Genomic DNA, 27,657 nt, shown 5'->3' with positions numbered 1-27,657 from the left:
AAAAGACGTCATATATTTTAAAGTTGCCACAAAATACATTTAAGAAACATAATAATTAAAAATTAAGCACCCAAAAACCGTCAAAACGGGAAAAGCAACGACTAGGAATATTAAGCAAGAAACTATCCCAAAATCGAGGTTAAAAAAGCTGCGTTCGAAATTGACGCCAAAAAATATTTCCGTAATCGTGGACGATGAAATATATTACAATTTCAAGTCTAAATGACTACAAAAAAAAAAAAAAATCTATTAACAACAAAAAAAAACAAGACATTTAAATGAATGTAGCTTATTTTCAACAATACTAGGCTACAGCGCATTCGGCTACGACCACAATAGCAAAATTACATTATACGGGGAATCTTGTGACCTTACTCCTGCACAATTTTTTCAATATTCAATATTTTGGAGGAATTAAGGTTGAGATTCACACAAGAAAATGGGCAACATTTTTTTCATATTTATTATTGCAATTTAATTTTATTCATTTAATAAAATTAATTAATCTTGTACCATTTTTCCTTGCAACTTCATTCTTATTTTATTAAAAATCTTATAAAAAAAATGTTTGCCATTTTTGCCGATACAATCGTCCTTTTTTCTATTTATCAGTGTGTTAAATCTTTTCCAAGGATGACTCAATTACAAATTATCTTGATCGTCCGATACAACAAATTCCATATTTTGATTAAAAAAAAAACAAAAAAACAAATCAAAGTTTTTTAGGTTCAGGAAAATACTTCCAAATGTCCTCATTTGCTCCCCCACGGTTAGCTTGAAATACTTTTAACTGAAAAGTGCTTGCACTTCTATTTTTTTTACGTAACATAGTTTCTTTAAGTTTTGTGAACATTTTAAACAAAAAATGAAAAAAATCGCTACAGCTGTTTTTTTAAAAAAACATGTTTTAGTGAATTCCATAGAATCAGATCTGTTTAGTTGAGTTGGCTGGGCTTTGAATCGTTTTGTTGTGTGTCAAAAATATGTCAAACCTTGTAACAGTTCAGTGTCATTAGTGTACACAGAAAAATGTTTCAAACAGACCATGAAAAAATAGAAAAAAAGTTTGTTTACTGTGTTCTGCCGTCGAGTGGGAGTGGAGATTAATAGACTCTAGGATGTGAAGAAATTAAAAAAAAATACATAATCATAATTTTTTTATTATACTATTTGCTATAAAATTTATTTTTATTTCATGCACCTGACCAGACTCTGGATAATTTACGAAAATAATCGAAAAATGATTGAAAATGTCAAAAGTGCCAAAATATCTCTTATCTTATCAAATACTAGCCCCGCCCTCCCGCCCACTACTTTCTTACAAGATATCTCATTTGCCAAAATCAGTCTCATCTTAGCAAATACAAGCCCCGCCCACCCACCCTCTTCTTACTCTAACGACTAATTTTATTTCTGTTCAGTTTAAGACCATTCATTTGATTCACATCGGATAAAATCAATCTTTGAAAAGGAGGCCGGGTGGGTGGGCGGGGCTAATTATGTTCTTTTGTCGAGTGGTAGTGGAAACTAATAGACTCGAGGATGTGAAAAAATTAGTAGTATAATAAAAAAAATAGCTAATCATATTTTTTTTATTATACTATATGCTATAAAAATTATTTTTTATTTCATGTACCTGACCAGACTCTGGATAATTTACGAAAATAATGAAAAATGATTGAAAATGTCAAAAGTGCCAAAATATCTCTTATCTTATCAAATACTAGCCCCGCCCTCCCGCCCACTACTTTCTTACAAGATATCTCATTTGCCAAAATCAGTCTCATCTTAGCAAATACTAGCCCCACCCACCCACTCTCTTCTTACTCTAACGATTAATTTTATTTCTGTTCAGTTTAAGACCATTCATTTGATTCACATCGGATAAAATCAATCTCAGAAAAGGAGGCAGGGTGGGTGGGCGGGGCTAATTATGTTCTTTTGTCGAGTGGGAGTGGAAACTAATAGACTCTAGGATGTGAAAAAATTGATAGTATAATAAAAAAAATAGCTAATCATAATTTTTTTATTATACTATTTGCTATAAAATTTATTTTTTATTTCATGCACCTGACCAGACTCTGGATAATTTACGAAAATAATCGAAAAATGTTTGAAAATGTCAAAAGTGCCAAAATATGTCTTATCTTATCAAATACTAGCCCCGCCCTCCCGCCCACTACTTTCTTACAAGATATCTCATTTGCCAAAATCAGTCTCATCTTAGCAAATACTAGCCCCGCTCACCCACCCTCTTCTTACTCTAACGACTAATTTTATTTCTGTTCAGTTTAAGACCATTCATTTGATTCACATCGGATAAAATTAATGTCTGAAAAGAAGGCAGGGTGGGTGGGCGGGGCTAATTATGTTCTTTTGTCTAGGATGTGAAAAAATTAGTAGTATAATAAAAAAAATAGCTAATCATAATTTTTTTATTATACTATTTGCTATAAAATTTATTTTTTATTTCATGCACCTGACCAGACTCTGGATAATTTACGAAAATAATCGAAAAACGATTGAAAATGTCGAATTATCCTACAAAATTGTTACGTGCCCTTTGCGAATACAATAGCCTTCATGTTTAAATTTGTGTTTTATTTACACGTTTAAGTCACATTCGAATTCCCATATTTACTCTCAAAATTGGACCTTTGATACAAAAAAACAATATTTTGGAAATATTTCAAAAACGACCCTAACGATTTTTTTCTTTTTGGGTCTAAAATGTTTACACAACTTAACGAGACTATACTGTGCAAAAAAATCAGAGGAGCAAGCACTTTTGAGTAAAAATATTTCAAGCTAGCCGTGCCCCAAGACTCTTCCACTATTGTCCACACACAACGATTAAAGTCTGTGACGTCACACATGAAAAATGAGCTCGTCCTTTCATTTTCTTAGAGAGTAGGTCATAGGTCATTTACTAATATCAGTCTTATCTTAGCAAGTACTAGCCCCGCCCACCCACCCTCTATTTCCTTAGAGGGTGTCATTTGCCAAAATCAGTCTAAGCTTGACAGTTATTAGCCCCACCCACCCACCCTCTCTTCTCTTGGACGGTACCTCATTTGCCAAAATCAGTCTTATCTTGACAGATACTAGCCCCGCCCACCCACCCTCCGTTTCCTTACAGCGTATGTTATTTGCCAAAATCAGTGTTATCATAGCAAGTACTGATGATTAATCCACCATTTTCCTGTCACCTGGTATAAAAGTGTTTGTCCTGACTGACAGAATCTAAACTATTGAAGTGAAAAACATAAAATTTAGATAGTAGGTTCCTTTTGTTTTATAATCATCCACTAAGGCAGGATTTCTAGAAATTATGCCATAAGGCGCTAAAAAGGGGGATGAAAGTTTGTGTGGAAGTCCCAAAAAAATAAGACCATTTTAAACGTGTTTTAAGTTTCTAAAAATAAAAAAATCATCACAATTGAAATAGGGTGGGTGGGCGGGTTTATCATTTTGCCTTTTTTTCTTAACATACGTAATCTTTTTTAGCCCAAGCAACTTGAAACATTTAAAATGATACATTTTTGTAGATAAATGTGGTTTTTGCAATTAAGTTCCGCCCCTCATTCTAACAACGAATAAAAAATTCATCACCATTGAAATGGAGTGGGCGGGCGGGGCTAACATTTTGCCTTTTTTTCTTAACATACGTAGTCATTTTTACCCCAAGCAACGTGAAACATGCTTAAAATCGTACATTTTTGTAGATAAATACGATTTTTGCAAAAAAGCTCCGCCCCTCGGTCTGACAACGAATAAAAACAATCATCAGAATTGAGATAGGGTGGGTGGGCGGGGCTCACATTTTGTCATTTTTTCTTAACATACGTCGTCTTTTTTACCCCAAGCAACTTGAAACATGTTTTAAATGTCAATTTTTGTAGATAAATGTCATTTTTGCAAAAGCGCTTCGCCCCTCAGTCTGACAACGAATAAAAAATTCATCACAATTGAAATGGAGTGGGTGGGCGGGGCTAACATTTTGCCTTTTTTTTCTTAACATATGTAGTCATTTTTACCCCAAGCAACGTGAAACATGCTTAAAATGGTACATTTTTGTAGATAAATACGATTTTTGCAAAAAAGTTCCTCCCCTCGGTCTGACAACTAATAAAAAAATCATCACAATTGAGACAGGGTGGGTGGGTGGGGCTAACATTTTGCCTTTATTTCTTAACATATGTAGTCTTTTTTACCCCAAGCAACTTGAAACATGTTTAAAATGTTCCATTTTTGTAGATAAATGTGTTTTTTGAAAAAACGCTCCGCCCCTCGGTCTGATAACCAATGAAAAATTCATCACAATTGAGATCGGGCCGGATATTAGGTGGGGCTTAATCTGTGCCTCTTTTTTTTGCTTAATGCATAGTTTTCTTTGAATATGATTAGTTAAGAACATGTTTCAAATGGCAATTTCTTGTAGAAAAATAAGGATTTTGCAATTGAGATCCGTCCCCCAGTGCAGGGTAAACAATTAAGGCGGATTCATAGACCACAAGTATAAAAGTATGTAAAGTAATAAATAAAAGTCACAAAATTAATTTTACAATTTTCTTAATAATCTTAGACCAATTTTTTGAGCTGGACGGTAATATCTCTTGTAGGCAAAGAAGGTTGTTAATGTAGAAATTTATAATAATAACATTAATAATAATAATAATAATAATAATATGTTTATTGCCCAACAGCTCATATGAACCTATTACAGAGCAATTAATACAAACTAAAGTATTATCAATACAAAAAAAAAGAAAAGTAAATAAATAAGTACAAATAAATAAATATACCGTATACCTGAATAATAAGTCTAAATTAAGAGTTACTTAGCAAGTAGAAAACAGACATAAAAAATAATAATAATAATTCTAAACATAAGTAATAAATAATAATAATTACTCTCTTGCGAAGATACTTAAAGCTAAACACTTAAGATCTTTTAGATTTATATTAAAAATGTCACAATCTCTCAGTTTGTTGTTAAAATTACTACACATAACATTAATTTTTATTGGAATTGGGGCCTTGATTTACATGGGTGACGTACAGCCTGCTTTTCAGAAATATATGTTTTTAAAATTTGCCAGTTAAAAATGGATAATACTAATTCCAGTTTTTTGCCTCCTCTTGTGAAAGCTCCTCCATTATTCTCTATACACACCAATTGAAGCCTATGACGTCAAAGGCGAAAAATGAGCTCAGTTTTAGTGCTAGGCTGTGTGAATACGCTCAAGGAATTACCAAATTCCTTCTTTTAGACTTGAAAACGTGAAGAAAATTTCAGATGACTGAGCTATTTGACGTCTTGATTCCATAGATAAAGCAACCCCAATTGCAACTTTTAGCTAAAAGCCCGAGGTTAAAACACCAGGACCGTGCACAAACTTATTTCCTTAATGCATATGATCGCTAAAAAAGCACTTCCATACAATTTTAGCCATTCATTAAGCACTTTGACACTTAAAACAGAAATTTTCGCACTTGGTCACTTGGTTTTCCGCTCAATAATTCCACTTTCTTTAACCTGACAACTTCGCAACGAGTTGTTTATTCCATAAATGCTTGAAACGAAATTGCATTATTAACACTGTTTTACAATTTACTCATTTGCTGCAAGCACACCGAAGTCACCCCACGTAATAAGTCACGTTTCCATCCCTCGAGCTTTAAAACGCCATAAACTCCAGTTGTTTACTTTTTTCCGTATACGAAATCACGCCGGAAGCCCGCCTGACAAAGGAAACCGAATATGTGCAGTCATGTTTAAAGTTTAAAACACCTGCAGAAGCGCTTTCATTTGTGTTACCTAGTTCCCGCCTCACGTTTCCGCCGGGTAAATCCTTAGATTTAAGGAACATACAAAGCCATTGGCCAGGATACACGACGTGCAGATTTGGCTAATATCGTCGGGTAGTCGGGCCTAAGCACGTTTTTAATACCGGAGTCATTACGGAAACACCGCACATTTTCTGATGTCTATTTTACTGCGTTCCCATTAACGGAAGTAATTTACGCGAATGTTAACCTTGATTAGTTTTCTAGGATAGTTGCCGTTGCCGGAAAATTCGATCACGCAAAGACGGATTTATGGATACTTAAAATGGGCAATTTATCCAGGGGATTAGTCAAGCTTTAATTGGCGACTCCTAATTTTGTACGACCTTTTACCACCAAAAAAACGCAACTGCTTCTAATACGAATTTTTTCATTACGTTACATTTCGTCCGGAAGTGAAAATAATCCCCTCATCTACTCCTATTATGCCAACTGAAATGAAATATTCTCCTTTTCCCTTTCTATTAAACGCAGAAAACAGAGCCCTAAACCCAAATCAATACAACACAACACGAGTCCCCTTGGGGCAGTTTCAATCAAAAGAGTTGCAAGAGAGAATCTCTCCTTCCATTTATCCCCAAATTTGGGCTTCTTTATGACTGTTTTAACCGATTGCCACTTAGACTTGACAATGACGGATAAGACAAAAGTAATTTCAGAGAAAAGTAATAAAAGAGTCCGTTCGTGCAAAAATTTATAAAACATTAAGATTACTTTAACTCTGTCGTAATCGTTGTAATAAATGTTGCAATGTAAGTTGAAAAATTGACAAATTCCTAGAAGGAGCCAAAGAAGGGATCAATATTTAAGGACATTTTTACTCGGGCGGAATTCGCCTGAGATGTGTAAGAATTCCTGCGAAAAAAGCTCACACAAATGAAATTTTCTTGGAATTAAAAACCATCCATCAACCAGTTTTCACCTAATATTCTAATAAAAAAATATAATTAAGATTGGTGGTGTAATTATAATTTAAAAAAGGATTGTATTCCGAGTTATGTAATTACAGTCTGCTCGAAAACTCGAGAGGATCTTCAGCAGGTTTTATTCGCGGCCTGTGAATTCAATCATTAAATTCGCAAACCGGCATTACATTCACTTACTGAAGCATCCTCGCATTACAGGAAACTATGAAATAGATCCCTTGGCAAGATTTTAGAATTCGTTATGTCGGAACATCCTTGCCAAGAAGCTTAATTTTTAAACGTGGACTGTTGCTTCCGGAACGTTTGTAATCACTTGTTTACCCCCATTTAAGAACAAAAAATTCGCCCAAAGTTATTTCGACTGAACTTCCCTCGCTCCTGAAGCATAATCCGACAAATCTTGTTTAAAAAATTACAAAAGTTTGCGGTTTAAGTTTGTGTGATAACCTCTATAAAGTAGAAACTGGCGAACAAGTATGGATGCATTAGATAACCAACGGGAAAAATGTTCTCTCAGCACTAAAAACAAGCTTAAGTTTAAGTGTTTATGTTTATATACTTGTACTCTAAAAATCATAAATCGTAACCCAATAAATTTTACAATTTTGATTAGACGTTAACCAGGTTGAAATCATTAGCTAGTTACGGTACTAAAAACCCTGTGGCTTAGAGAAAAAGCCATTTCGGCACCAGTATTCACCAAATATCATAAAGAGCCCATAAAATAGTCGTCGTAGTAGTGCGAATGAACAATATAATCCGACGGCCGTTTAGATACCCACCTTAGCATTTAAATTTTCCGAATACCTGTTTAATTCCTCTTTTATTTCCCCCCAAATCTATTTTTATTTGTTTTCAGATGAGAAAACACTGCTTTTACCTCCATTATAAAACTTTACGGCGCCACTTCGGTTTCTCCAATGGCCATCATTTATACGTTTCTTAGCAACAGCGTTGGAAACAAACACAACTGTCAATTATTACAGCAGGTTATTTTCCTTCAAGGTGGGTAATAGGTAAACAAAGTGGTAAAGTTTGAAAGATATTCATTTTCCCGTGTCAATATTTAAAAATCCATGAACGAGGACGAAGCGGCCATTGTTATACAACGACGCTTCAGACGCCATTTGGAAGAAAATCGAGCAAAAACTAAAGCCCCAACACTCACCCGGGTCGATCAAAACTGCAAGTGAGTAAGAGTTATTAAATTATTAAAGCTGGAATTTATTACGTCCGTTTACGTTTAGCAAGTTGCCGGACGATGAAAAATTACAAGCGAAAAGGGTACTCGAAGAAGTAAATCTATTCTACAGGAAGCTCAATTCAAATTTAAGGAAAAAAGAAGAAATTAGGAAGTTGTGTGCTAACATTGATGAAATTTCTTCGGATTTAAAGGCCATTAAGAAGTTGGAACAATGTAAAGAACTGGAAACTTCGTTCTGTGACAGTGGGATAATGGAGAAAATTAAAGAAAGACATAAGGAGCAAATTAGACGATGCAATCTGAAATGGTGGGAAAAACTGGACATACACGAAAATGTGTAATGGCAGTTGCATTATAAAGGTAACCATAGCGGAAATGGCGGTAATAAAATAACTGTTACAGTTTATTAACATTAACAAGTCAACGGGTACTTTTTAGAATCAGTTGTTATATCTATAGTCCTACAAATATTATTATGTGTTATTAAAAAAAAAATGAACGAGTTTATAGTTTGTTGAACTATTCATAGTTTGTTCGTTTCAACAGGTGGATAGGTATATTATATTTTGTAAAATTAAAGTTTATATGTGAATTTATATCTCCAGTTTTATTGTTTAGTATTACGACACGTCATAACCTGCACTAACAAATATAAAACACTGTCAAATATTTGTATCGCCGCTTTTCCGACAGTAACAGAAAAAACTCTGTATTTTGTTAAGAAAATAAATCCTACTGAAATCAACCACCTGAAAAAGTCACTCCTTGAGTAAATCACGAGGAAAATCGTTATAGATCAAGTCAAGTATTTTTTCAGACGGATTCATAAACCACAAGTACAAGAGTATGTTAGTATGAGTTTTGGGTGGAGAAAAGTGTAGCCAAGTTTTAGTTACACGATATTCCTAACAAACAAAATTTGACAACAGTCGGTCCAGTACTTTCGGAAATTACCTAAGTATTTAATAAAAATCGAGACAGACGAAAACGCGAGACCTAATAAATTCTTGTTTGGATCACCAAAGTATTTTCAAAATCTGTGATTAGAGATTCTGCAAGTTCTATAATTAGTGCTAAAATTTACTAAAAAGAATGGATAAAATTATCAAAAATGTTTCCACAAAATACAGATTTGACAGAGGTTATCACGATATTCATACTTCTTATTAGCCTGTTCCTAAGCTTTATAACCCTACTTAATTTTTGAAATTCCGTTGCCATATGGTTTTATCTTTTTGAATTTTTTAGCAATCCAAAGGTTTACAAAAAATTGCAATAACAGAAGTACGCGCTATGTTACAGTATTAATTAAATAAAATATTAACACCAAAGTGTTTATAAAAAAATTAAATGAAGGGGTGGGTGGGCGGGGCTATTGCTTGCTTATAAAAGATTTGACTTTTTTTTTCCTCTCAATATACATACTCTTCATAACAAACGACTGAAAACATGTTTAAATTGGTAAATTTTGTCTACCACACTTCTTAACATATTTACTAATTTAAACAAGTTTTCAGTTTCTTGTTGTCAATTAAAGACTACACACATATAAGAAAAAAAAAAGGCAAAATATATAGACGCACCCACCCACCCTCGTCTCAATTGTGATGAATTTTCTTATTCGTCGTGAGCCGAGGGGCGGAGTTTAATTTTGGCTTGGTTTCATTCTTACTTAAAACTTTTCTTTGAACAACGTTTACTTAAGAACACATGGTAATTTCTTGTCGAAAAATAAAGATTTTGCATTAAGCTCCGCCTTCTTATACTAACAACGAATAAAGAAAAATCGTCACAGCTGAGACAGGGCGGGTGGGCGGGGCTTATAATTTGACATTTCTTCTTCTTTTTCTTAATATACATACTCTTCACAATAAAAGACTGAAAACACATTTTAAATGATAAATTTTATCTCCCACACTTCTCTACAAATTTACCATTTTAAACAAGTTTTCAGTTTCTTGTTGTGAATAAAAGACTACGCACATATAAGAAAACAAAAGGCAAAATACATACCCCGCCCACCCACCCTCGTCTCAATTGTGATGAATTTTCTTATTCGTCGTAAGCCGAGGGGCGGAGCTTAATTTTGGCTTTCTTTCTTACTTAAAACTTTTGTTTGAACAACACATTTACTTAAGAACGTCTTTCACATGTTAATTTCTCGTCGAAAAATAAGGATTTTGAAATTAAACTTCGACCCTCGGTTTACGACGAATAAAGAAAAATTGCCACGACTGAGACCGGGCGGGTGGGCGGGGCTTCTCTACAAATTTACCATTTCAAACAAGTTTTCAGTTTATTGTCATCAATGGGAAACTACGTACATATAAGAAAAAAAGAAGGAAAATACAAACCCCGCCCACCCGCCCATATCTCAATTGTGGTGAATTTTCTTATTCGTCGTGAGCCCGTGGGCGGAGCTTAATTTTGGCTTGCTTTCTTTCTTACTTAAAATTTTCTTTGAACACGTTTACTTAAGGACATCTTTCACATGATAATTTCTCGTCGAAAAATAAAGATTTTGCAATCAAGCTCCACCTCCTTGCTTACAACGAATAAAGAAAAATCGTCATAACTGAACAGGGCGGGTGGGCGGGGCTTATGATTTGGCTTTGTTTTTTTCTTGATAATATACTTAGGTACTCTCCACAACAAAACACTGAAAACATGTTTAAAGTGGTACATTTGATCTCCCACATTTTTCTATAAATTTACCAATTTTAACAAATTTTCAGGTTCTTGTCGTGAATAGAAAACTACGTAGATATACGAAAAAAGGCAAAACATAAACCCCGCCCACCCGCCCTATCTCAATTGTGGCGAATGTTCTTATTCGTCGTGACCCGAAAGGCGGGGCTTAATATTGGCTTTCTTTTTCACTTAAAACTTTTCTTTTAACAACGTTTACTTAAAAACATCTTTCACTTGGTAATTTCTGCCTCCATTTCACTGATCCACTTTGTCTAGTCCGAATGAACGTGGATCTCAATTGAAGAGAGATAAAATCGTTAGAATGAGAACAGCGTGTGTGGGCGGGGCTAGTATCTGCTAAGATAACATTGATTTTGGTAAATGACATAACCTCTAAGAAAATAAAGGGTGGGTGGGAAGCGCTAGTATTTGCTAAGATAAGACTGATTGTGGTAGATGACATATCCTCTAAGAATAAAAGGGTGGGTGGGCGGGGCTAAAATTTACTAAGATAGGACTGAACAATATTAAGAGTGGTCACTAGAACCAAGAAGAGGTGGGTGGGTGGGGCTATTGCTTGTTCATCAAACTAATCAACAGCTAAATTTAGCCCTTTTCTCCATTTCATTAACTTATTTTATTTAGTGTAAAATGAAAATTGAAAAATAAGAATATCGTATTTCCAAAATTTTCTGGGAATTGACCCATTCTTTAATTTTTTTGAGCTACCTGTTCAAGCAAATTTAAAAAATATGAGTGCAATGATAAATCACAAGTAAAAACTCATCATATTTTGCACATTTTGGGTAGAATTTATTTTAAAACGTCTACAAGATTTCAAAGTATGTATTTAGTTTTGCAATTCTTGATTTATTCAATAAAATAAAATAACTGATTCATTTTTTTTGAGTCACCCTGAGTAAGGAAATAATAAGCAAAAAATGAATGCAATGATAAATTACAAGTATAGACTGATCAAATTTTGCAAATTTTAGATAGGGTTTATTAGGCAAAATTTTGAGATGACGTCATCAATTTTTTGGAGGGGACAAATTTATTATGTTCATCATAACTTTAAAACGTCTGCAAGATTTCAAAGCATTCAGTTTTGCAGATTCAAAATTAAATTGCAAAATGTTTTATAATTTTGATTTTTTTTCCAAAAAACTGGACGTTTCGGGTAAAAACTCAACACAGAGTCATAAACTACACAGAGTAACGAAAAAATTTACGTGAGGGTATTGAAAAATTAGATAACCCAAAAAAATTTTGATTCTCGATTACAAAAACAAAGTGTTAAGGGTCCTCGAACAATATTTTCAAAAATTCGGTTTGAAAAAGATTTTTTTTAATATCTAAAATTCTGAAATATTGATTTCGGCGAGCTGATTCGGAAAACATAAGATGTTAATCCCTGATCTAGATTTTGAAAAATTCGATTTAAAAATGATTTTTTTAAACGATCAAAAACTTCATATTCAATTTCAAGAAATTTTGAAAACTTGCCTAAAAATCCTCAAAAAATTCTGGTATATAAATTTCGAGAAACATGAACTGTCTCTGGTCCCGGGACAAGATTTGCGTAAAATTCAATTTGAAAATATTTTTTTTCCAAAATACGGATTCTCAAAAATAAATGATAATAAATCGATGATCTGAGTCTCCATCCAAACTCTATAGATCTATGACTCGGGCTTAAATAGGTAACTAAAAACAGGAGGTCCTAAACCAGGCTCTGAAAAAATCGTAGTTAAAGAAAAATCAGAAATCAATTTTTTAAATCATTTATTTAATTTTTTTGTTTTTCAATAGTTTACAGTTAAAAGTATAAAAACTAAAAAATCGAAAAATTGGTGATTCGAAAAATTGAAAAATCCGGAAATTTAAAAATCCCAAAACTGAAATGTCGCAAAATTGAAAAGTTGAAAAGCCGCAAAACGGAGAAATCGAAATTGCCCAAGATCGAAAAATCGAAAAATTCAAAATTGAAATACCTACATATGTACACTTAAAAAAAACTAATCATAAAAAAAAAATCAAAAAGACTAGAAATCGAGACTGAAAAGTCTAAAATTAAAAAAATGTAAAAATTAAAGAATCGAAAAACTGAAAAATCGCAAAAGTAAAAAATCAGAAAAAAAAACGAAAAATCGAAATATTGAAAAATTTCAGAATTGAAAGACCCCAAATCTGAAACATCGAAAACTCGAGAAACCGAAAAATTGAGAGATTGAAAAATCGAAGAATTCAAAATTTTTCGATTTCCTGAAATCGAACTTAAAAAATTCGATTTCGGGAAATCGAAAACATTTAAATTTAAAAAATTTTAATCGGGAAATCGCGGCATCAAAAAATCTAAAATTTGGAAAATCAAAAAATGAAAACATCAGTCCAGAAGTCGAAAAATCGAAAAACTGCGAAATCGAAATTGTCCAAAATCGAAAAATTTAAAATTGAAACATTTACACTTAAAAAAAAAACGATAAATCGAAAAAGTGAAAAACCTGAAACGTAAAAATTCCAAAAATCGAAAAATATAAAAATCGAGAAACCGAAATATTCCTATGTAAAATTAAAAAACCGAAAAATTGAATGAAAAATCGAGAAATTGAAAAATCTAAAACATCGAAAACTTGAGAAACCGAAAAATTGAGATATCCAGAGATCGGAAAGTCGAAAAATCGAGGAATTAAAGAATCGACAAATTCAAAAATCCCCGTACTGAAATATTGTAAAATCGAACAATTCAAAATTGAAACAAAAAAACAACGGTAGACCTCAAAATCGAAAAAACGAAAAATTGAAAAATCGAAAAATCTAAAAGAGAAGTCGAAAGCTCGAGAAACAGAAATATAAAAAAGTAAAAAAACTAAAATTTAAAAATTCGAAAAATTGAATCATACAAAAATCGAAAAACTGTAGAATCGAAAAATTGAATGAAAAATCGAGAAATCAAAAAATTGAAAATTTAAAATTTTAAAAATCGAACTTTTGAAAAATCACAAAAGTAAAAATTAAAAAAAAAACGGAAAAAAATCGACATTGCAAAATTAAGAAATCGGGAACTCGAAAAATCGATAGATCGAAAAGACGAAAAATCAAAAAATCGATCAATCGGGAAACCGAAGAATTAAATGTTAAAATGAAAACATCTAAAGATCGAAAAATCGAAAAACTGTCAAATCAAAATTGCCTAAAATTGAAACATTTAAACTTAAAAAATCGAAACAACAAAAAATCGAGAAATTGAAAAATCTAAAATTTCGAAAATCAAAAAATTGAAGGATCGAGGAATTGAAGAACCGAAGAACTGAATATTCGAAAAATTGGAAAATCAAAAAATCGAAAAACTGCGAAGTCGAAATTGCCCAAAATCGAAAAACTTCAAATTAAAACATACAAACTTACAAAAAATCGTAAAATTGAAATATGGAAAAATCAAAAATGTAAAATTTAAAAATATCTAAACACTAAAAAATCAAAAAGACTAGGAATCGAGAAACTGAAACATCCAAAATTTAAAATCGTAAAAACTGAAAAATGGAAATTGAAAAATTGAAACATCGAGAAATCGAAACATAAAAAGATCGAGAAATAGAGAAGTTGAAAAATGAAAAAATCGCGAAATCAGACAGACGGAAAGGGGAGACCATTCTTTCATACTCCAGGTGCCATGAAACGCCAGAAAACATAGCAGTAGCTGTTCACCGGACAATAGATAGACACATGGAAACGAGAAACCCTCTAGGAGTCATGAAACATGGAGAAAACATGAAAGTAGTAATACGTCGTGGATCTCCCGGTATTTATAAGTTTACACCTTTACATTCCCACCCCTCATAATCCAACTGTCAATCCAAATAAAGATATCAAGAAGGCATTGATTAAAGTGAAAAAATAAAAATTAACAATCTAAATCGATAAGAAAATCACAATTTTATAGTAAATTGTGGTTTATTACGTAGCAATGAAAATTTTCAATCAACTTACCTGGTTTGAGTACCCCATTCTCCCGAAATCTTACAACAGCTCCAGTCATTCAAATCCATTTCTACAAAGTCTATAAACAACGATAAATCGCCTATTTTCATTCAAAACAAACAATAAAAGTTCAAATTTTGTGAAAATTCACGACCACGCATGTGCCACTACTACTCACTCGATTAAATTGACGTTTGTGTCCAACCTCAAGACACAAAAAACCCTAGTGTAATTCTAGAATCGCAACTAGTAACCATTAAAAAAACTATTAATTCCAAAATCATTCATAACTGTATCAAACTCAATTACTCAAGTTAGAGAAATCATGAATTCTTTGCGGATTCTATTTTTTTTTTCATTGCCAACCCAACAGTCGAAAATCACCAACGTCACCGCCTTGTTTTTGACGTTTCTATTGACATTTCGCTAACCAACAATCATTATGTTATTTAGTACAAACAATAAACCCAACTAACTCAACAAATATCAAAACGACTCTAAATGTACAAATAAACAGCCACTGAGCCAAGAGGTACGTCTTTCCCTTAACCTCAACCCCTTTCTCACCCAACTCTTTCGACAGGAAACTGCCCAAAATGTCTCGACAATTCGTCCCCAGCGATCGCAAGATCGCCGAAAAACTCGTCATTCTCAACGACAGAGGAATCGGAATGCTCACGCGTATTTACAACATCAAGAAAGCGTGCGGCGACGCCAAATCCAAGCCCGGTTTCCTCTCTGACAAGAACCTTGAGTCATCGATAAAAAGCATAGTGAGGCGCTTTCCCAACGTCGACAGCAAGAATCTCACAGCCATACACGGCTTGCGGAACGACATAATCAAATCGCTGTCTTTGTATTATTACACTTTTGTGGATTTACTCGACTTTAAAGACCACGTTTGTGAGTTGCTTACTACAATGAGCGCTTTACAGATTGAGTTGGATATTGCGGTGAATTTCGAGCTGACTAAGAATTACCTGGATTTGGTTACTACGTACGTGTCTTTGATGGTGTTGCTGTCGAGAGTGGAGGATAGAAAAGCGGTTTTGGGGTTATTTAATGCGGCGTATGAAATAGTGCATTCGTCGTCGGATTCGAGTTTTCCAAGACTTGGGAACATGATAATGGAGTATGAAATTCCGTTTAAGAAATTGTGTGAGGAGTTTGTTCCTCACTCACGCCTACTTCTGGGGGCTTTGAGCTCATTGGCTGCGATTTACGTCACTCGCAACGTGTCAGCGGATAAGTGGCGATCTGAGTTGAAGTTGAGTCTGGTTGGCAACCCTGCGTCACTTTTAAAACCGGTTTTGGCGGATAGAATGTCGTGTGAGTACTTGTCTTTAGACACTATGGAGAAGTGGGTGATTTTTGGGCTACTATTAATCCATCCACACTTGCAACAAGATCAGTTGAATAAATTGTGGATTAACGCGCTTGAGTCGTCATGGGTAACGCCCCTTTTCAGGGACGAGGTGATCTACACCCACCAGTATATTTGTTCCTATTTTGACACCATCAAAGGCTACAGTAAAAGAGTATCAGAAGTGAAGGACTGTCAAAGTCAAGCTATACAAAAAGCTGGGTACAAGCATCGAGAGCGCCGGAAATTTCTGCGAACAGCGCTGAAAGAACTAGGGTTGATTTTCATGGATCAGCCGGGGTTATTAGGTCCTAAGGCACTGATGGTTTTTATGGGTCTTTGCTACGCGAGAGACGAGGTTATGTGGTTGCTGCGACACAACGACAACCCACCCCAACAAAAAAACAAAGGTAAATCAACTGAGGATTTGGTGGACCGGCATCTACCAGAATTGCTGTTCCACATGGAGGATTTGCGAGTTCTAGTACGAAAGTACAGTCAAGTCATGCAACGATACTACGTACAATACTTGTCGCACTTTGACGCTCTAGCCTTGAAAGACATGATCCAGAAGAACTTCAACGCGGTGGGTGAAGACGAGTGCATTATTTTATCTTCCTTGTGTAACACCATCGCCGGACTATCAGTAAAACAAGTCGAGGATAACGAAACTTTCAACTTCTTTGTTTTCCGTTTGGATTGGTTTAGATTGCAAGGGTACATGTCTCACGGCAACGCCCACTTCAAACTACTAGAGAATAAAGACTTGGCGCAGTTCTTGGACACGGTACAATTTCACACCAAAATGGTTGACAATCTAGACGAGATGTTAGTGGAGACGTCTGACTTGTCGATATTTTGTTTCTACAATCGCATCTTCGAGGATCAGTTTCATATGTGTCTGGAGTTTCCTGCCCAAAACCGGTTTATTGTGGCTTTCCCGTCGATTTGTTCCCACTTCCAGAATTGTACGCACGAGTTGTGTCCGGAGGAGCGTCACCACATTAGGGAGAGGAGTCTGTCTGTGGTTAACGTGTTCCTGGATGAGATGGCCAAAGAAGCGAAGAACATCATCACTGCAATTTGCGACGCGCAGTGTAAGATGAGCGACAAACTCTTACCGAAAAACTGCGCACACTTGATTTCGCAACAAATCAACAGAAAGAAGAAGGAGAAGAATAAGAAGAATACGCTTGAGATAGAGAAACCGGGGAAGGAGAGTTATCGGAAGACTCGGGAAAACTTGACTACTATGGATAAGCTACACATGGCACTAACTGAGTTGTGTTACGCGATTAACTACTTTTCGAATATTAACGTGTGGGAGTATACTTTTGCCCCTCGGGAGTACCTTCACCAACACCTGGAGAGTCGATTTGCTCGGGCTCTCGTAGGGATGGTGATGTACAACGCCGATACCAACGAAATCGCGAAACCCTCTGAACTCCTAGTTAGTGTCAGGGCGTACATGAACGTACTACAAACCGTAGAAAACTACGTTCACATCGATATAACCCGAGTCTTCAACAACTGCCTTCTCCAACAAACCCAACCGGTCGACAGCCACGGTGAAAAAACCATCGCGGCGATTTACACCCAATGGTACTCCGAAGTCCTACTCAGACGCGTCAGCGCCGGCAATATCGTCTTTTCCACAAACCAAAGATCCTTCGTGTGTTTAACCGCAGAAGCTTCCATTCCCTTCAACCCTGAAGAGTACTCCGACGTGAACGAGCTGCGCGCCCTAGCCGAACTAATCGGCCCTTACGGCATGAAGCAACTAAGCGAAACCCTAATGTGGCACATCGCCAGTCAAGTCGTCGAACTAAAGAAACTCGCTGAAACCAACAAAGAAGTCCTACTCTCTCTGCGCACCAACTTCGACAAACCCGAAGTGATGAAAGAACAGTTCAAGAAGCTCTCCAACGTCGAGAACGTCCTCCAACGAATGACCATAGTAGGAGTGATCCTCAGTTTCCGCCAACTATCGCAGTCGTGTCTCACTGACGTCCTCGAGCAGAGAATCCCGTTCTTGTTGAGCTCGATTCTGGACTTCCGTCACCACTTGCCCAGTGGCGACCCGCTCAAAGTCGTCAGTGAGATGACTTCCGCGGCGGGGATCCCCTGCAAGGTTGACCCCACGTTGGTGAACGCGCTCAAGATGCAGAAACCCGAAACCGACGTCGACGAACACTTGTTCGTGTGTTTGTTGATGGTGTTCGTGGCGGTTTCCATCCCGAAGTTGGCGCGGCAAGACCAGTCGTTCTATAGAGCGTCGCTGGAAGGTCACACTAACAATATCCATTGTATGGCGCTGGCGGTGAACCACATCTTCGGCGCGTTGTTCACCATTTGCAACCAAGGGGATATGGAAGATCGCATGAAGGAGTTTCTGGCTTTGGCGTCGTCGAGTTTGCTGCGTTTGGGGCAAGAGGCGGACAAAGAAGCTACGAAAAATAGAGAGAGTGTGTATTTGCTGCTGGACCAGATTGTACAAGAGTCGCCTTTTCTTACCATGGACTTGCTGGAGTCCTGTTTCCCGTATGCTCTTATTCGTAATGCTTACCATGCTGTGTACAAGCAGGAACAGATGTTGGCTTAGGGTATTTATTTTGTGCCAATTTTGTTCAGTTTTATTTATTTTTTTCGACTTCTAGATACTGTTACTTTATTGTTTTCGTTAGAAACTGAAGCAATTCCTGTTACAGCACGTGTATCATTAGGTATTTGTGTATTCCATAACCTTTTATAGTACCTATTGCAATAAAATATTTTATAAAGATTTGAAACGGTTGCTTGGTATATTCTTTATTTCAAGAAGCGTTCTCTGAATCCTTTTAACCATTCTTAGAAAAATAGATTTACATGTACACATTTAGAGTAACAACAAAATCGTGTTAGAATAACTAACGACGTTCTTATAACTATTCACACCTAACATCCAGGTCCTATCAGTACACAAAAATAAAGCTCTCACCAAAGCACGGTTGTAAACATTTAAAAATGCCAAAGAATTAATTTGAAGTGCTGAATTTCGGATGTCCAGGAATTCGACATGCTCAAGTTTTATTGATCGGAAAATTAAAGTCCCTAGAATGGTCACTAGTTAGGGCTGCCAACCCCCAGAGAAAAATTCTGGGGAATTGGAGCACCAAGTACACACTTTGAAAAGATATATTATTTAACACAACTACTTATTTTGTTTCAACTAATAATATTCAAACATTCAAGCTTACTTTACCTCGTACGGCCGAATAATCTACTTTTTTTTGAATACGTGATTGTTAACTACACATATATGGAAGATATCACCCTGAGATTGATTACTGAGTTATTTTTAAAAATTATACAATGAGTTGCAAGTTTTGTGTTTGTACGTCATGACTTCCTTCCAACTCAAGACTTTGATCATTTAGGATATAGTGGACTTTATTAATTCCTTAAATGTCCTTAATTGTTGGTATCCAGAGGGGTATTAAGTTCCTCCGCCTGATCTCTACGGGTTGCCATAATTCCCTAAACACAAACAATTGAAGTTAAGCATGCACTGATAATATATTTTTACTTCACTTACTTCTGCAAGACTTTACTTTTTGCAAAGAGAAAGTCTTGCAGGTAACTTGTCTTTTTTTTAATATAAAAAAATCTGGAGGATCCGTGGAGCGGCTTTTTTTTAAATATCTGATGTTTCGTTTTTGAAATTTTAACTTAATTTAATTAAAATTGTTAAATGTTTATAACAACAGAAAAATACCAAAAAACAAAAAAAAAAATGAACCCAATTTTGACAGCAATGTAAGGTAGGGTTGTGACAGTTCTACCAACTTCAAGCAAAATTTGTCGATACCAACTCTAACAGTGATTCTTGATCATGTCGTACAAAGCTGTGGTACAAAGTGTAAGGTATAAGTTTCTGTTTAGTATAACATCCGACCAGATAAAATAAATCTCCAAAACACAAACCCTTGCTAAGTATATTCTTCTGTCGAATGGGAGTGGAAACTAATAGAACCTAGATTGTGAAAAACGTAAAAAAATAAAGAACTAAAAAATTTCTTGTACAAAAAATTTAGTTCAACTTTTAGAAAAAAAAATGGACGGGTGGGTGGGCGGGGCTAAATTTAACTTTTCCTTATCGAGTTTTTCATAAGCAAGCAATAGCCCCGCCCACCCACCCCCTTTTCTTTCTAGTGACTACTCTTAATACTGTTAATTAATGACAATATTATTATTTTATTAGAATCTTCGGCAAATCTATTAAACCGTTACTTAATTTTGTTCAGTCATATCTTAGCAAGTACTAGCCCACCCACCCACCCTCTATTTTCCAGAGGGTGTTATTTGTCCAAATTGGTCTTATTTCAGTGATCGAAAAATCGAAAAATTGAAAAATCGAATTATCGAAAAATCAAAAAAATGTCGAAAAATGAAAAAATTAGATATTGAAAAGTTGCCAAAACTGACGCTGAAAAAATTGAGAAATCGAAAACATGAAAAATCGGGAAATCTAACAATCGAAAAGTCGAAAAATTGAAGAACTGAAAAATTCAAACTCGAAAAATTAAAAAAAATTGGAAAAGCCCAAAATTTAAAAATTGAAATACATATAGAAGAACTGAAAAGTTGAAAAATTGAGAAATCTAAATTTAAAAAACGAAAAATTGAAAATCCAAAAAGTAAAAAGTTTAGAAATCGAAAAATCCAGAACTCGAAAAATCGAAAAATTGAACAAAATATCCAAAAAAATGGGAAATTAAAAAACTGAAAAATTGATAAATCAAAGACGTGGAAAATCGAAAAATTGAAGAACTGAAGGATCGAAACTTTGGGAAATCGAGAAATTGGAAAGTCAAAAAATATATTAATTGAGAAATCGGAAAACTGAAAATTCAGAAATGTCAAAATTTGACAAATTAAAAAAATATTGAACTGAAAAATCGAAATACTAAAAAATCCCAAAACTCAAATATCGAAAAAATAAACGACATACCAAAAATTTGGAAATAAGAAAACTGAAAAATTGAGAAATCGAAAAGTCAAAAAAGCAAAGTCGAAAAATTGATAAATCGAGAAATTGGAAAGTCAAAAAATATATTAATTGAGATATCGGAAAACTGAAAATTCAGAAATGTCAAAATTTGACAAATTAAAAAATATTGAACTGAAAAATCGAAATACTAAAAAATCTCAAAATTCAAATATTGAAAAATTAAACGAAATATCCAAAAATTTGGAAATAAGAAAACTGAAAAATTGAGAAATCGAAAAGTCAAAAAAGCAAAGTCGAAAAACTGAAAAATCAAAGACCTGGAAAATCGAAAAATTGAAGAATTGAAAGATCGAAACTTTGGGAAAACGAGAATTTGGTAAATCAAAAAATAGATTAATTGAGGAATCGGAAAACTGAAAAATAGAAATGTCAAAATTTGAAAAATTAAAAAATATTGAACTGGAAAATCGAAAAATCTATCATTTAAAGCATAGAAAAATTAAAATATCGTAAAATTGAAAAATGGAGGAATCTAAACATCAAAAAATCAAAAAATTGAAAATTCCAAAATGAAAAAAATTGGAAAATGGAAAAATCGGATAATTTAAAAATGGAAACATCGAAAAATCGAAAGAGAGAAAAATCGAGGAGTCGAAGAGTTGGGGAGTCGAAAATTTGGAGGCCAAAATCGAAAAGTTAAAAATAGAAAATTTGATAAATCGAGAGACTGAACAATGGAAACATCCGAATCTCCATAAATCGAGAACTCAAAAAATTGTAAAATCGAAAAATCTAGAATTTCCAAAATGAAAAATTTAAAAACCAAAAGTTGAAAAAACGAAAAACTGGAATTCCAAAAAATAAAAACTCGAAAAATCGGAAAGTCGAAGAAACAAGATATTGAAAAACCCCAAAACTGAAAGAATGTCCAAAAATTGAGAAATTAAAAATTGAAAAATTTAAATACATATCGTAAATTCTAAAACTGAAATGTCGAAAAATTGGAAACACGAACATTCGTAAACGTGGAAATCGGGAAATCCAAAAATTGAAAAAAGGCGAAATCGGAACATCAAAAGATCCATAAGTCGAGAAGTCGAAAAATTTAAACTTAAAAACCCGATATATCGGAAAACTGAAAAATCGATGTATCGAAAAACTGAAAAATTAATTTCGAAAAATTGAAAAATCATATAAGAAATCGGAAAGACGAAAAATCGGAAGGTCAAAAAAAATCTTGAAAGACGAAAAATCGAAGTCGAAAAATTAAAAAATCCATTAATCGAGATTTTGAGAAATTGAAACGGTGAAAAAACCATCGCGGCGATTTACACTCAATGGTACTCCGAAGTCCTACTCAGACGCGTCAGCGCCGGCAACATCGTCTTTTCCACAAACCAAAGATCCTTCGTGTGTTTAACCGCAGAAGCTTCCATTCCCTTCAACCCTGAAGAGTACTCCGACGTGAACGAGCTGCGCGCCCTAGCCGAACTAATCGGTCCCTACGACATGAAGCAACTAAGCGAAACCTTAATGTGGCACATCGCTAGTCAAGTCGTCGAACTAAAGAAACTCGCTGAAACCAACAAAGAAGTCCTACTCTCTCTCCGCACCAACTTCGACAAACCCGAAGTGATGAAAGAACAGTTCAAGAAGCTCTCCAACGTCGAGAACGTCCTCCAACGAATGACCATAGTAGGAGTGATCCTCAGTTTCCGCCAACTATCGCAGTCGTGTCTCACTGACGTCCTCGAGCAAAGAATCCCGTTCTTGTTGAGCTCCATTCTGGACTTCCGCCACCATTTACCCAGTGGCGACCCGCTCAAAGTCGTCAGTGAGATGACTTCCGCGGCGGGGATCCCCTGCAAGGTTGACCCCACTCTGGTGAACGCGCTCAAGATGCAGAAACCCGAAACCGACGTCGACGAACACTTGTTCGTGTGTTTGTTGATGGTGTTCGTGGCGGTTTCCATCCCGAAGTTGGCGCGGCAAGACCAGTCGTTCTATAGAGCGTCGCTGGAAGGTCACACTAACAATATCCACTGTATGGCGCTGGCGGTGAACCACATCTTCGGCGCGTTGTTCACCATTTGCAACCAAGGGGATATGGAAGATCGCATGAAGGAGTTTCTGGCTTTGGCGTCGTCGAGTTTGCTGCGTTTGGGGCAAGAAGCGGACAAAGAAGCTACGAAAAATAGAGAGAGTGTGTATTTGCTGTTGGACCAGATTGTACAAGAGTCGCCTTTTCTTACCATGGACTTGCTGGAGTCCTGTTTCCCGTATGCTCTTATTCGTAATGCTTACCATGCTGTGTACAAGCAGGAACAGATGTTGGCTTAGGGTATTTATTTTGTGCCAATTTTGTTCACTTTTATTTATTTTTTTCGACTTCTAGATACTGTTACTTTATTGTTTTCGTTAGAAACTGAAGCAATTCCTGTTACAGCACGTGTATCATTAGGTATTTGTGTATTCCATAACCTTTTATAGTACCTATTGCAATAAAATATTTTATAAAGATTTGAAACGGTTGCTTGGTTTATTCTTTATTTCAAGAAGCGTTCTCTGAATCCTTTTAACCATTCTTAGAAAAATAGATTTACATGTACACATTTAAAGTAACAACAAAATCGTGTTAGAATAACTAACGACGTTCTTATAACTATTCACACCTAACATCCAGGTCCTATCAGTACACAAAAATAAAGCTCTCACCAAAGCACGGTTGTAAACATTTAGAAATGCCAAAGAATTAATTTGAAGTGCCGAATTTCGGATGTCCAGGAATTCGACATGCTCAAGTTTTATTGATCGGAAAATTAAAGTCCCTAGAATGCTCACTAGTTAGGGCTGCCAACCCCCAGAGAAAAATTCTGGGGAATTGGAGCACCAAGTACACACTTTGAAAAGATATATTATATAACACAAGTACTTATTTTGTTTCAACTAATAATATTCAAACATTCAAGCTTACTTTACCTCGTACGGCCGAATAAGCTACTTTTTTTTAAATACGTGATTGTTAACTACACATATATGGAAGATATCACCCTGAGATTGATTATTGAGTTATTTTTAAAAATTATACAATGAGTTGCAAGTTTTGTGTTTGTACGTCATGACTTCCTTCCAACTCAAGACTTTGATCATTTAGGATATAGTGGACTTTTGTAATTCCTTAAATGTCCTTAATTGTTGGTATCCAGAGGGGTATTAAGTTCCTCCGCCTGATCTCTATGGGTTGCCATAATTCCCTAAACACAAACAATTGAAGTTAAGCATGCACTGATAATATATTTTTACTTCACTTACTTCTGCAAGACTTTACTTTTTGCAAAGAGAAAGTCTTGCAGGTAACTTGTCTTTTTTTATATATAAAAAAATCTGGAGGATCCGTGGAGCGGCTTTTTTTTAAATATCTGATGTTTCGGTTTTGAAATTTTAACTTAATTTAATTAAAATTGTTAAATGTTTATAACAACAAAAATATACCAAAAAACAAAAAAAAAATGAACCCAATTTTGACAGCAATGTAAGGTAGGGTTGTGACAGTTCTACCAACTTCAAGCAAAATTTGTCGATACCAACTGTAACAGTGATTCTTGATCATGTCGTACAAAGTATAAGTTTCTGTTTAGTATAACATCCGACCAGATAAAATAAATCTCCAAAACACAAACCCTTGCTAAGTATATTCTTCTGTCGAATGGGAGTGGAAACTAATAGAACCTAGATTGTGAAAAACGTAAAAAAATAAAGAACTAAAAAATTTCTTGTACAAAAAATTTAGTTCAACTTTTAGAAAAAAAAATGGACGGGTGGGTGGGCGGGGCTAAATTTAACTTTTCCTTATCGAGTTTTTCATAAGCAAGAAATAGCCCCACCCACCCACCCCCTTTTCTTTCTAGTGACTACTCTTAATACTGTTAATTAATGACAATATTATTATTTTATTAGAATCTTCGGCAAATCCATTAAACCGTTACTTAATTTTGTTCAGTCATATCTTAGCAAGTACTAGCCCACCCACCCACCCTCTATTTTCTAGAGGGTGTTATTTGTCCAAATTGGTCTTATCTCAGTGATCGAAAAATCGAAAAATTGAAAAATTGAATTATCGAAAAATCAAAAAAATGTCGAAAAATGAAAAAACTAGATACCGAAAAGTGGCCAAAACTGATGCTGAAAAAATTGAGAAATTGAAAACTTGAAAAATCGGGAAATCTAACAATCGAAAAGTCGAAAAATTGAAGAACTGAAAAACCGAGAAATCGAAAAATCTAAACTTTAAAACATTGAAAAATTCAAACATCGAAAAATTAAAACAAATTGGAAAAGCCCAAAATTTAAAAATTGAAATGCATATAGAAGAACTGAAAAGTTGAAAAATTGAGAAATCTAAATTTAGAAAACGAAAAATTGAAAATCCAAAAAGTAAAAAGTTTAGAAATCGAAAAATCCAGAAATCGAAAAATTGAACAAAATATCCAAAAAAATGCAAAATTAAAAAAGTGAAAAATTGATAAATCGAAGACCTGGAAAATCGAAAATTTGAAGAACTGAAGGTTCGAAACTTTGGGAAATCGAGAAATTGGAAAGTCAAAAAATATATTAATTGAGAAATCGGAAAACTGAAAATTCAGAAATGTCAAAATTTGAAAAATTAAAAAATATTGAACTGAAAAATCGAAATACTAAAAAATCCCAAGACTCAAATATCGAAAAAATTTGGAAATAAGAAAACTGAAAAATTGAGAAATCGAAAAGTCAAAAAAGCAAAGTCGAAATACTCAAAAATCAAAGACCTGGAAAATCGAAAAATTGAAGAACTGAAAGATCGAAACTTTGGGAAAATGAGAATTTGGTAAATCAAAAAATAGATTAATTGAGGAATCGGAAAACTGAAAATTCAGAAATGTCAAAATTTGAAAAATTAAAAAATATTGAAGAACTGGAAAATCGAAAAATTGAACAAAATATCCAAAAAAATGGGAAATTACAAAACTGAAAAATTGATAAATCAATGGCCTGGAGTATCGAAAATTTGAAGAACTGAAGGATCGAAACTTTGGGAAATCGAGAAATTGGAAAGTCAAAAAATATATTAATTGAGAAATCGGAAAACTGAAAATTCAGAAATGTCAAAATTTAAAAAATATTGAAGAACTGGAAAATCGAAAAATTGAACAAAATATCCAAAAAAATGGGAAATTAAAAAACTGAAAAATTGATAAATCAATGGCCTGGAAAATCGAAAATTTGAAGAACTGAAGGATCGAAATCTTGGGAAATCGAGAAATTGGAAAGTCAAAAAATATATTAATTGAGAAATCGGAAAACTGAAAATTCTGAAATGTCAAAATTTGAAAAATTAAAAAATATGAACTGAAAAATCGAAATACTAAAAAATCATAAAACTGAAATATCGAAAAATTAAACGAAATATCCAAAAATTTGGAAATAAGAAAACCGAAAAATTGAGAAATCGAGAAGTCAAAAAAGCAAAGTCGAAAAACTGAAAAATCAAAGACCTGGAAAATCGAAAAATTGAACTGAAAGATCGAAACTTTGGGAAAACGAGAATTTGGTAAATCAAAAAATTGATTAATTGAGGAATCGGAAAACTGAAAATTAGAAATGTCAAAATTTGAAAAATTAAAAAATATTAAAGAACTGGAAAATCGAAAAATTGAACAAAATATCCAAAAAAATGGGAAATTAAAAAACTGAAAAATTGATAAATCAATGGCCTGGAAAATCGAAAATTTGAAGAACTGAAAGATTGAAACTTCGGGAAATCGAGAAATTGGAAAGTCAAAAAATATATTAATTGAGAAATCGGAAACCTGAATATTCAGAAATGTCAAAATTTGAAAAATTAAAAAATATTGAACTGAAAAATCGAAATACTAAAAAATCCCAAAACTCAAATATCGAAAAATTAAACGAAATATCCAAAAATTTGGAAATAAGAAAACAGAACAATTGAGAAATCGAAAAGTCAAAAAAGCAAAGTCGAAAAATTGATAAATTAAAGACCTGGAAAATCGAAAAATTGAAGAACTGAAAGATCGAAACTTTGGGAAAACGAGAATTTGGTAAATCAAAAAATAGATTAATTGAGAAATCGGAAAACGGAAAATTCAGAAATGTCAAAATTTGAAAAATCAAAAATATTGAACTGAAAAATCGAAATACTAAACAATCCCAAAACTCAAATGTCGAAAAATTAAACGAAATATCCAAAACTTTGGAAATACGAAAACTGAAAATTTAAGAAATCGAAAAGTCAAAAAAGCAAAGTCGAAAAACTGAAAAATCAAAGACCTGGAAAATCGAAAAATTGAAGAACTGAAAGATCGAAACTTTGGGAAAACGAGAATTTGGTAAATCAAAAAATTGATTAATTGAGGAATCGGAAAACTGAAAATTCAGAAATGTCAAAATTTGAAAAATTAAAAAATATTGAACTGGAAAATCGAAAATCTATCATTTAAAGCATAAAAAAATTAAAATATCGTAAAATTGAAAAATGGAGGAATCTAAACATCAAAAAATCAAAAAATTAAAAATTCAAAAATCGAAAATGAAAAAAATTGGAAAATTGAAAAATCGGATAATTTAAAAATGGAAACATCGAAAAATCGAAAGA

The 27,657-nt window shown here is 34.0% G+C and overlaps 2 protein-coding genes across 3 annotated transcripts; both read left to right on the top strand.

Moving 5' to 3' along the window:
* The first annotated feature begins 15,053 nt into the window (after positions 1–15,053).
* On the top strand, positions 15,054–18,804 carry LOC135125019 (membrane-associated protein Hem). Of its 2 annotated transcripts, XM_064050300.1 has the most exons (3): positions 15,054–15,184; positions 15,236–18,618; positions 18,673–18,804. In XM_064050300.1, exon 2 carries the CDS (start codon positions 15,249–15,251, stop codon positions 18,615–18,617), a length of 3,369 nt encoding a protein of 1,122 aa, XP_063906370.1. In that variant the 5' UTR covers positions 15,054–15,184; positions 15,236–15,248; the 3' UTR covers position 18,618; positions 18,673–18,804. The 2 variants fall into 2 exon arrangements, with proteins under 2 accessions (XP_063906370.1, XP_063906369.1); XM_064050299.1 differs by having other exon boundaries at positions 15,236–18,804.
* A 1,082-nt stretch (positions 18,805–19,886) lies between these two features.
* LOC135125520 (membrane-associated protein Hem-like) lies at positions 19,887–23,532 on the top strand. The gene is made up of 3 exons (XM_064051181.1): positions 19,887–19,918; positions 22,367–23,346; positions 23,401–23,532. The coding sequence occupies exons 1-2, from the start codon at positions 19,887–19,889 to the stop codon at positions 23,343–23,345; spliced, it is 1,011 nt and encodes a 336-aa protein (XP_063907251.1). The 3' UTR covers position 23,346; positions 23,401–23,532.
* Positions 23,533–27,657: the final 4,125 nt, after the last annotated feature.

The sequence above is a fragment of the Zophobas morio genome, unplaced genomic scaffold (genome assembly GCF_036711695.1).
Source record: "Zophobas morio isolate AGI-343-1 ecotype UQ-CSIRO unplaced genomic scaffold, CSIRO_AGI_Zmor_V1 ptg000008l, whole genome shotgun sequence".
Classification (NCBI taxonomy): Eukaryota; Metazoa; Arthropoda; class Insecta; order Coleoptera; family Tenebrionidae; genus Zophobas; species Zophobas morio.
The sequence above is the reverse complement of the archived record's forward strand: the minus strand, read 5'-3'. Positions and strand labels throughout refer to the sequence as shown.

Excerpts from the sequence above, each read along its gene's own strand:
- LOC135125019 (XM_064050300.1), top strand. The coding sequence starts at position 15,249 with ATGTCTCGACAATTCGTCCCCAGCGATCGCAAGATCGCCGAAAAACTC.
- LOC135125520 (XM_064051181.1), top strand. The coding sequence starts at position 19,887 with ATGTCGTACAAAGCTGTGGTACAAAGTGTAAG. Across the intron at positions 19,919-22,366 it reads GCTGTGGTACAAAGTGTAAG|ACGCGTCAGCGCCGGCAACA; the intron begins GTATAAGTTTCT and ends AGTCCTACTCAG.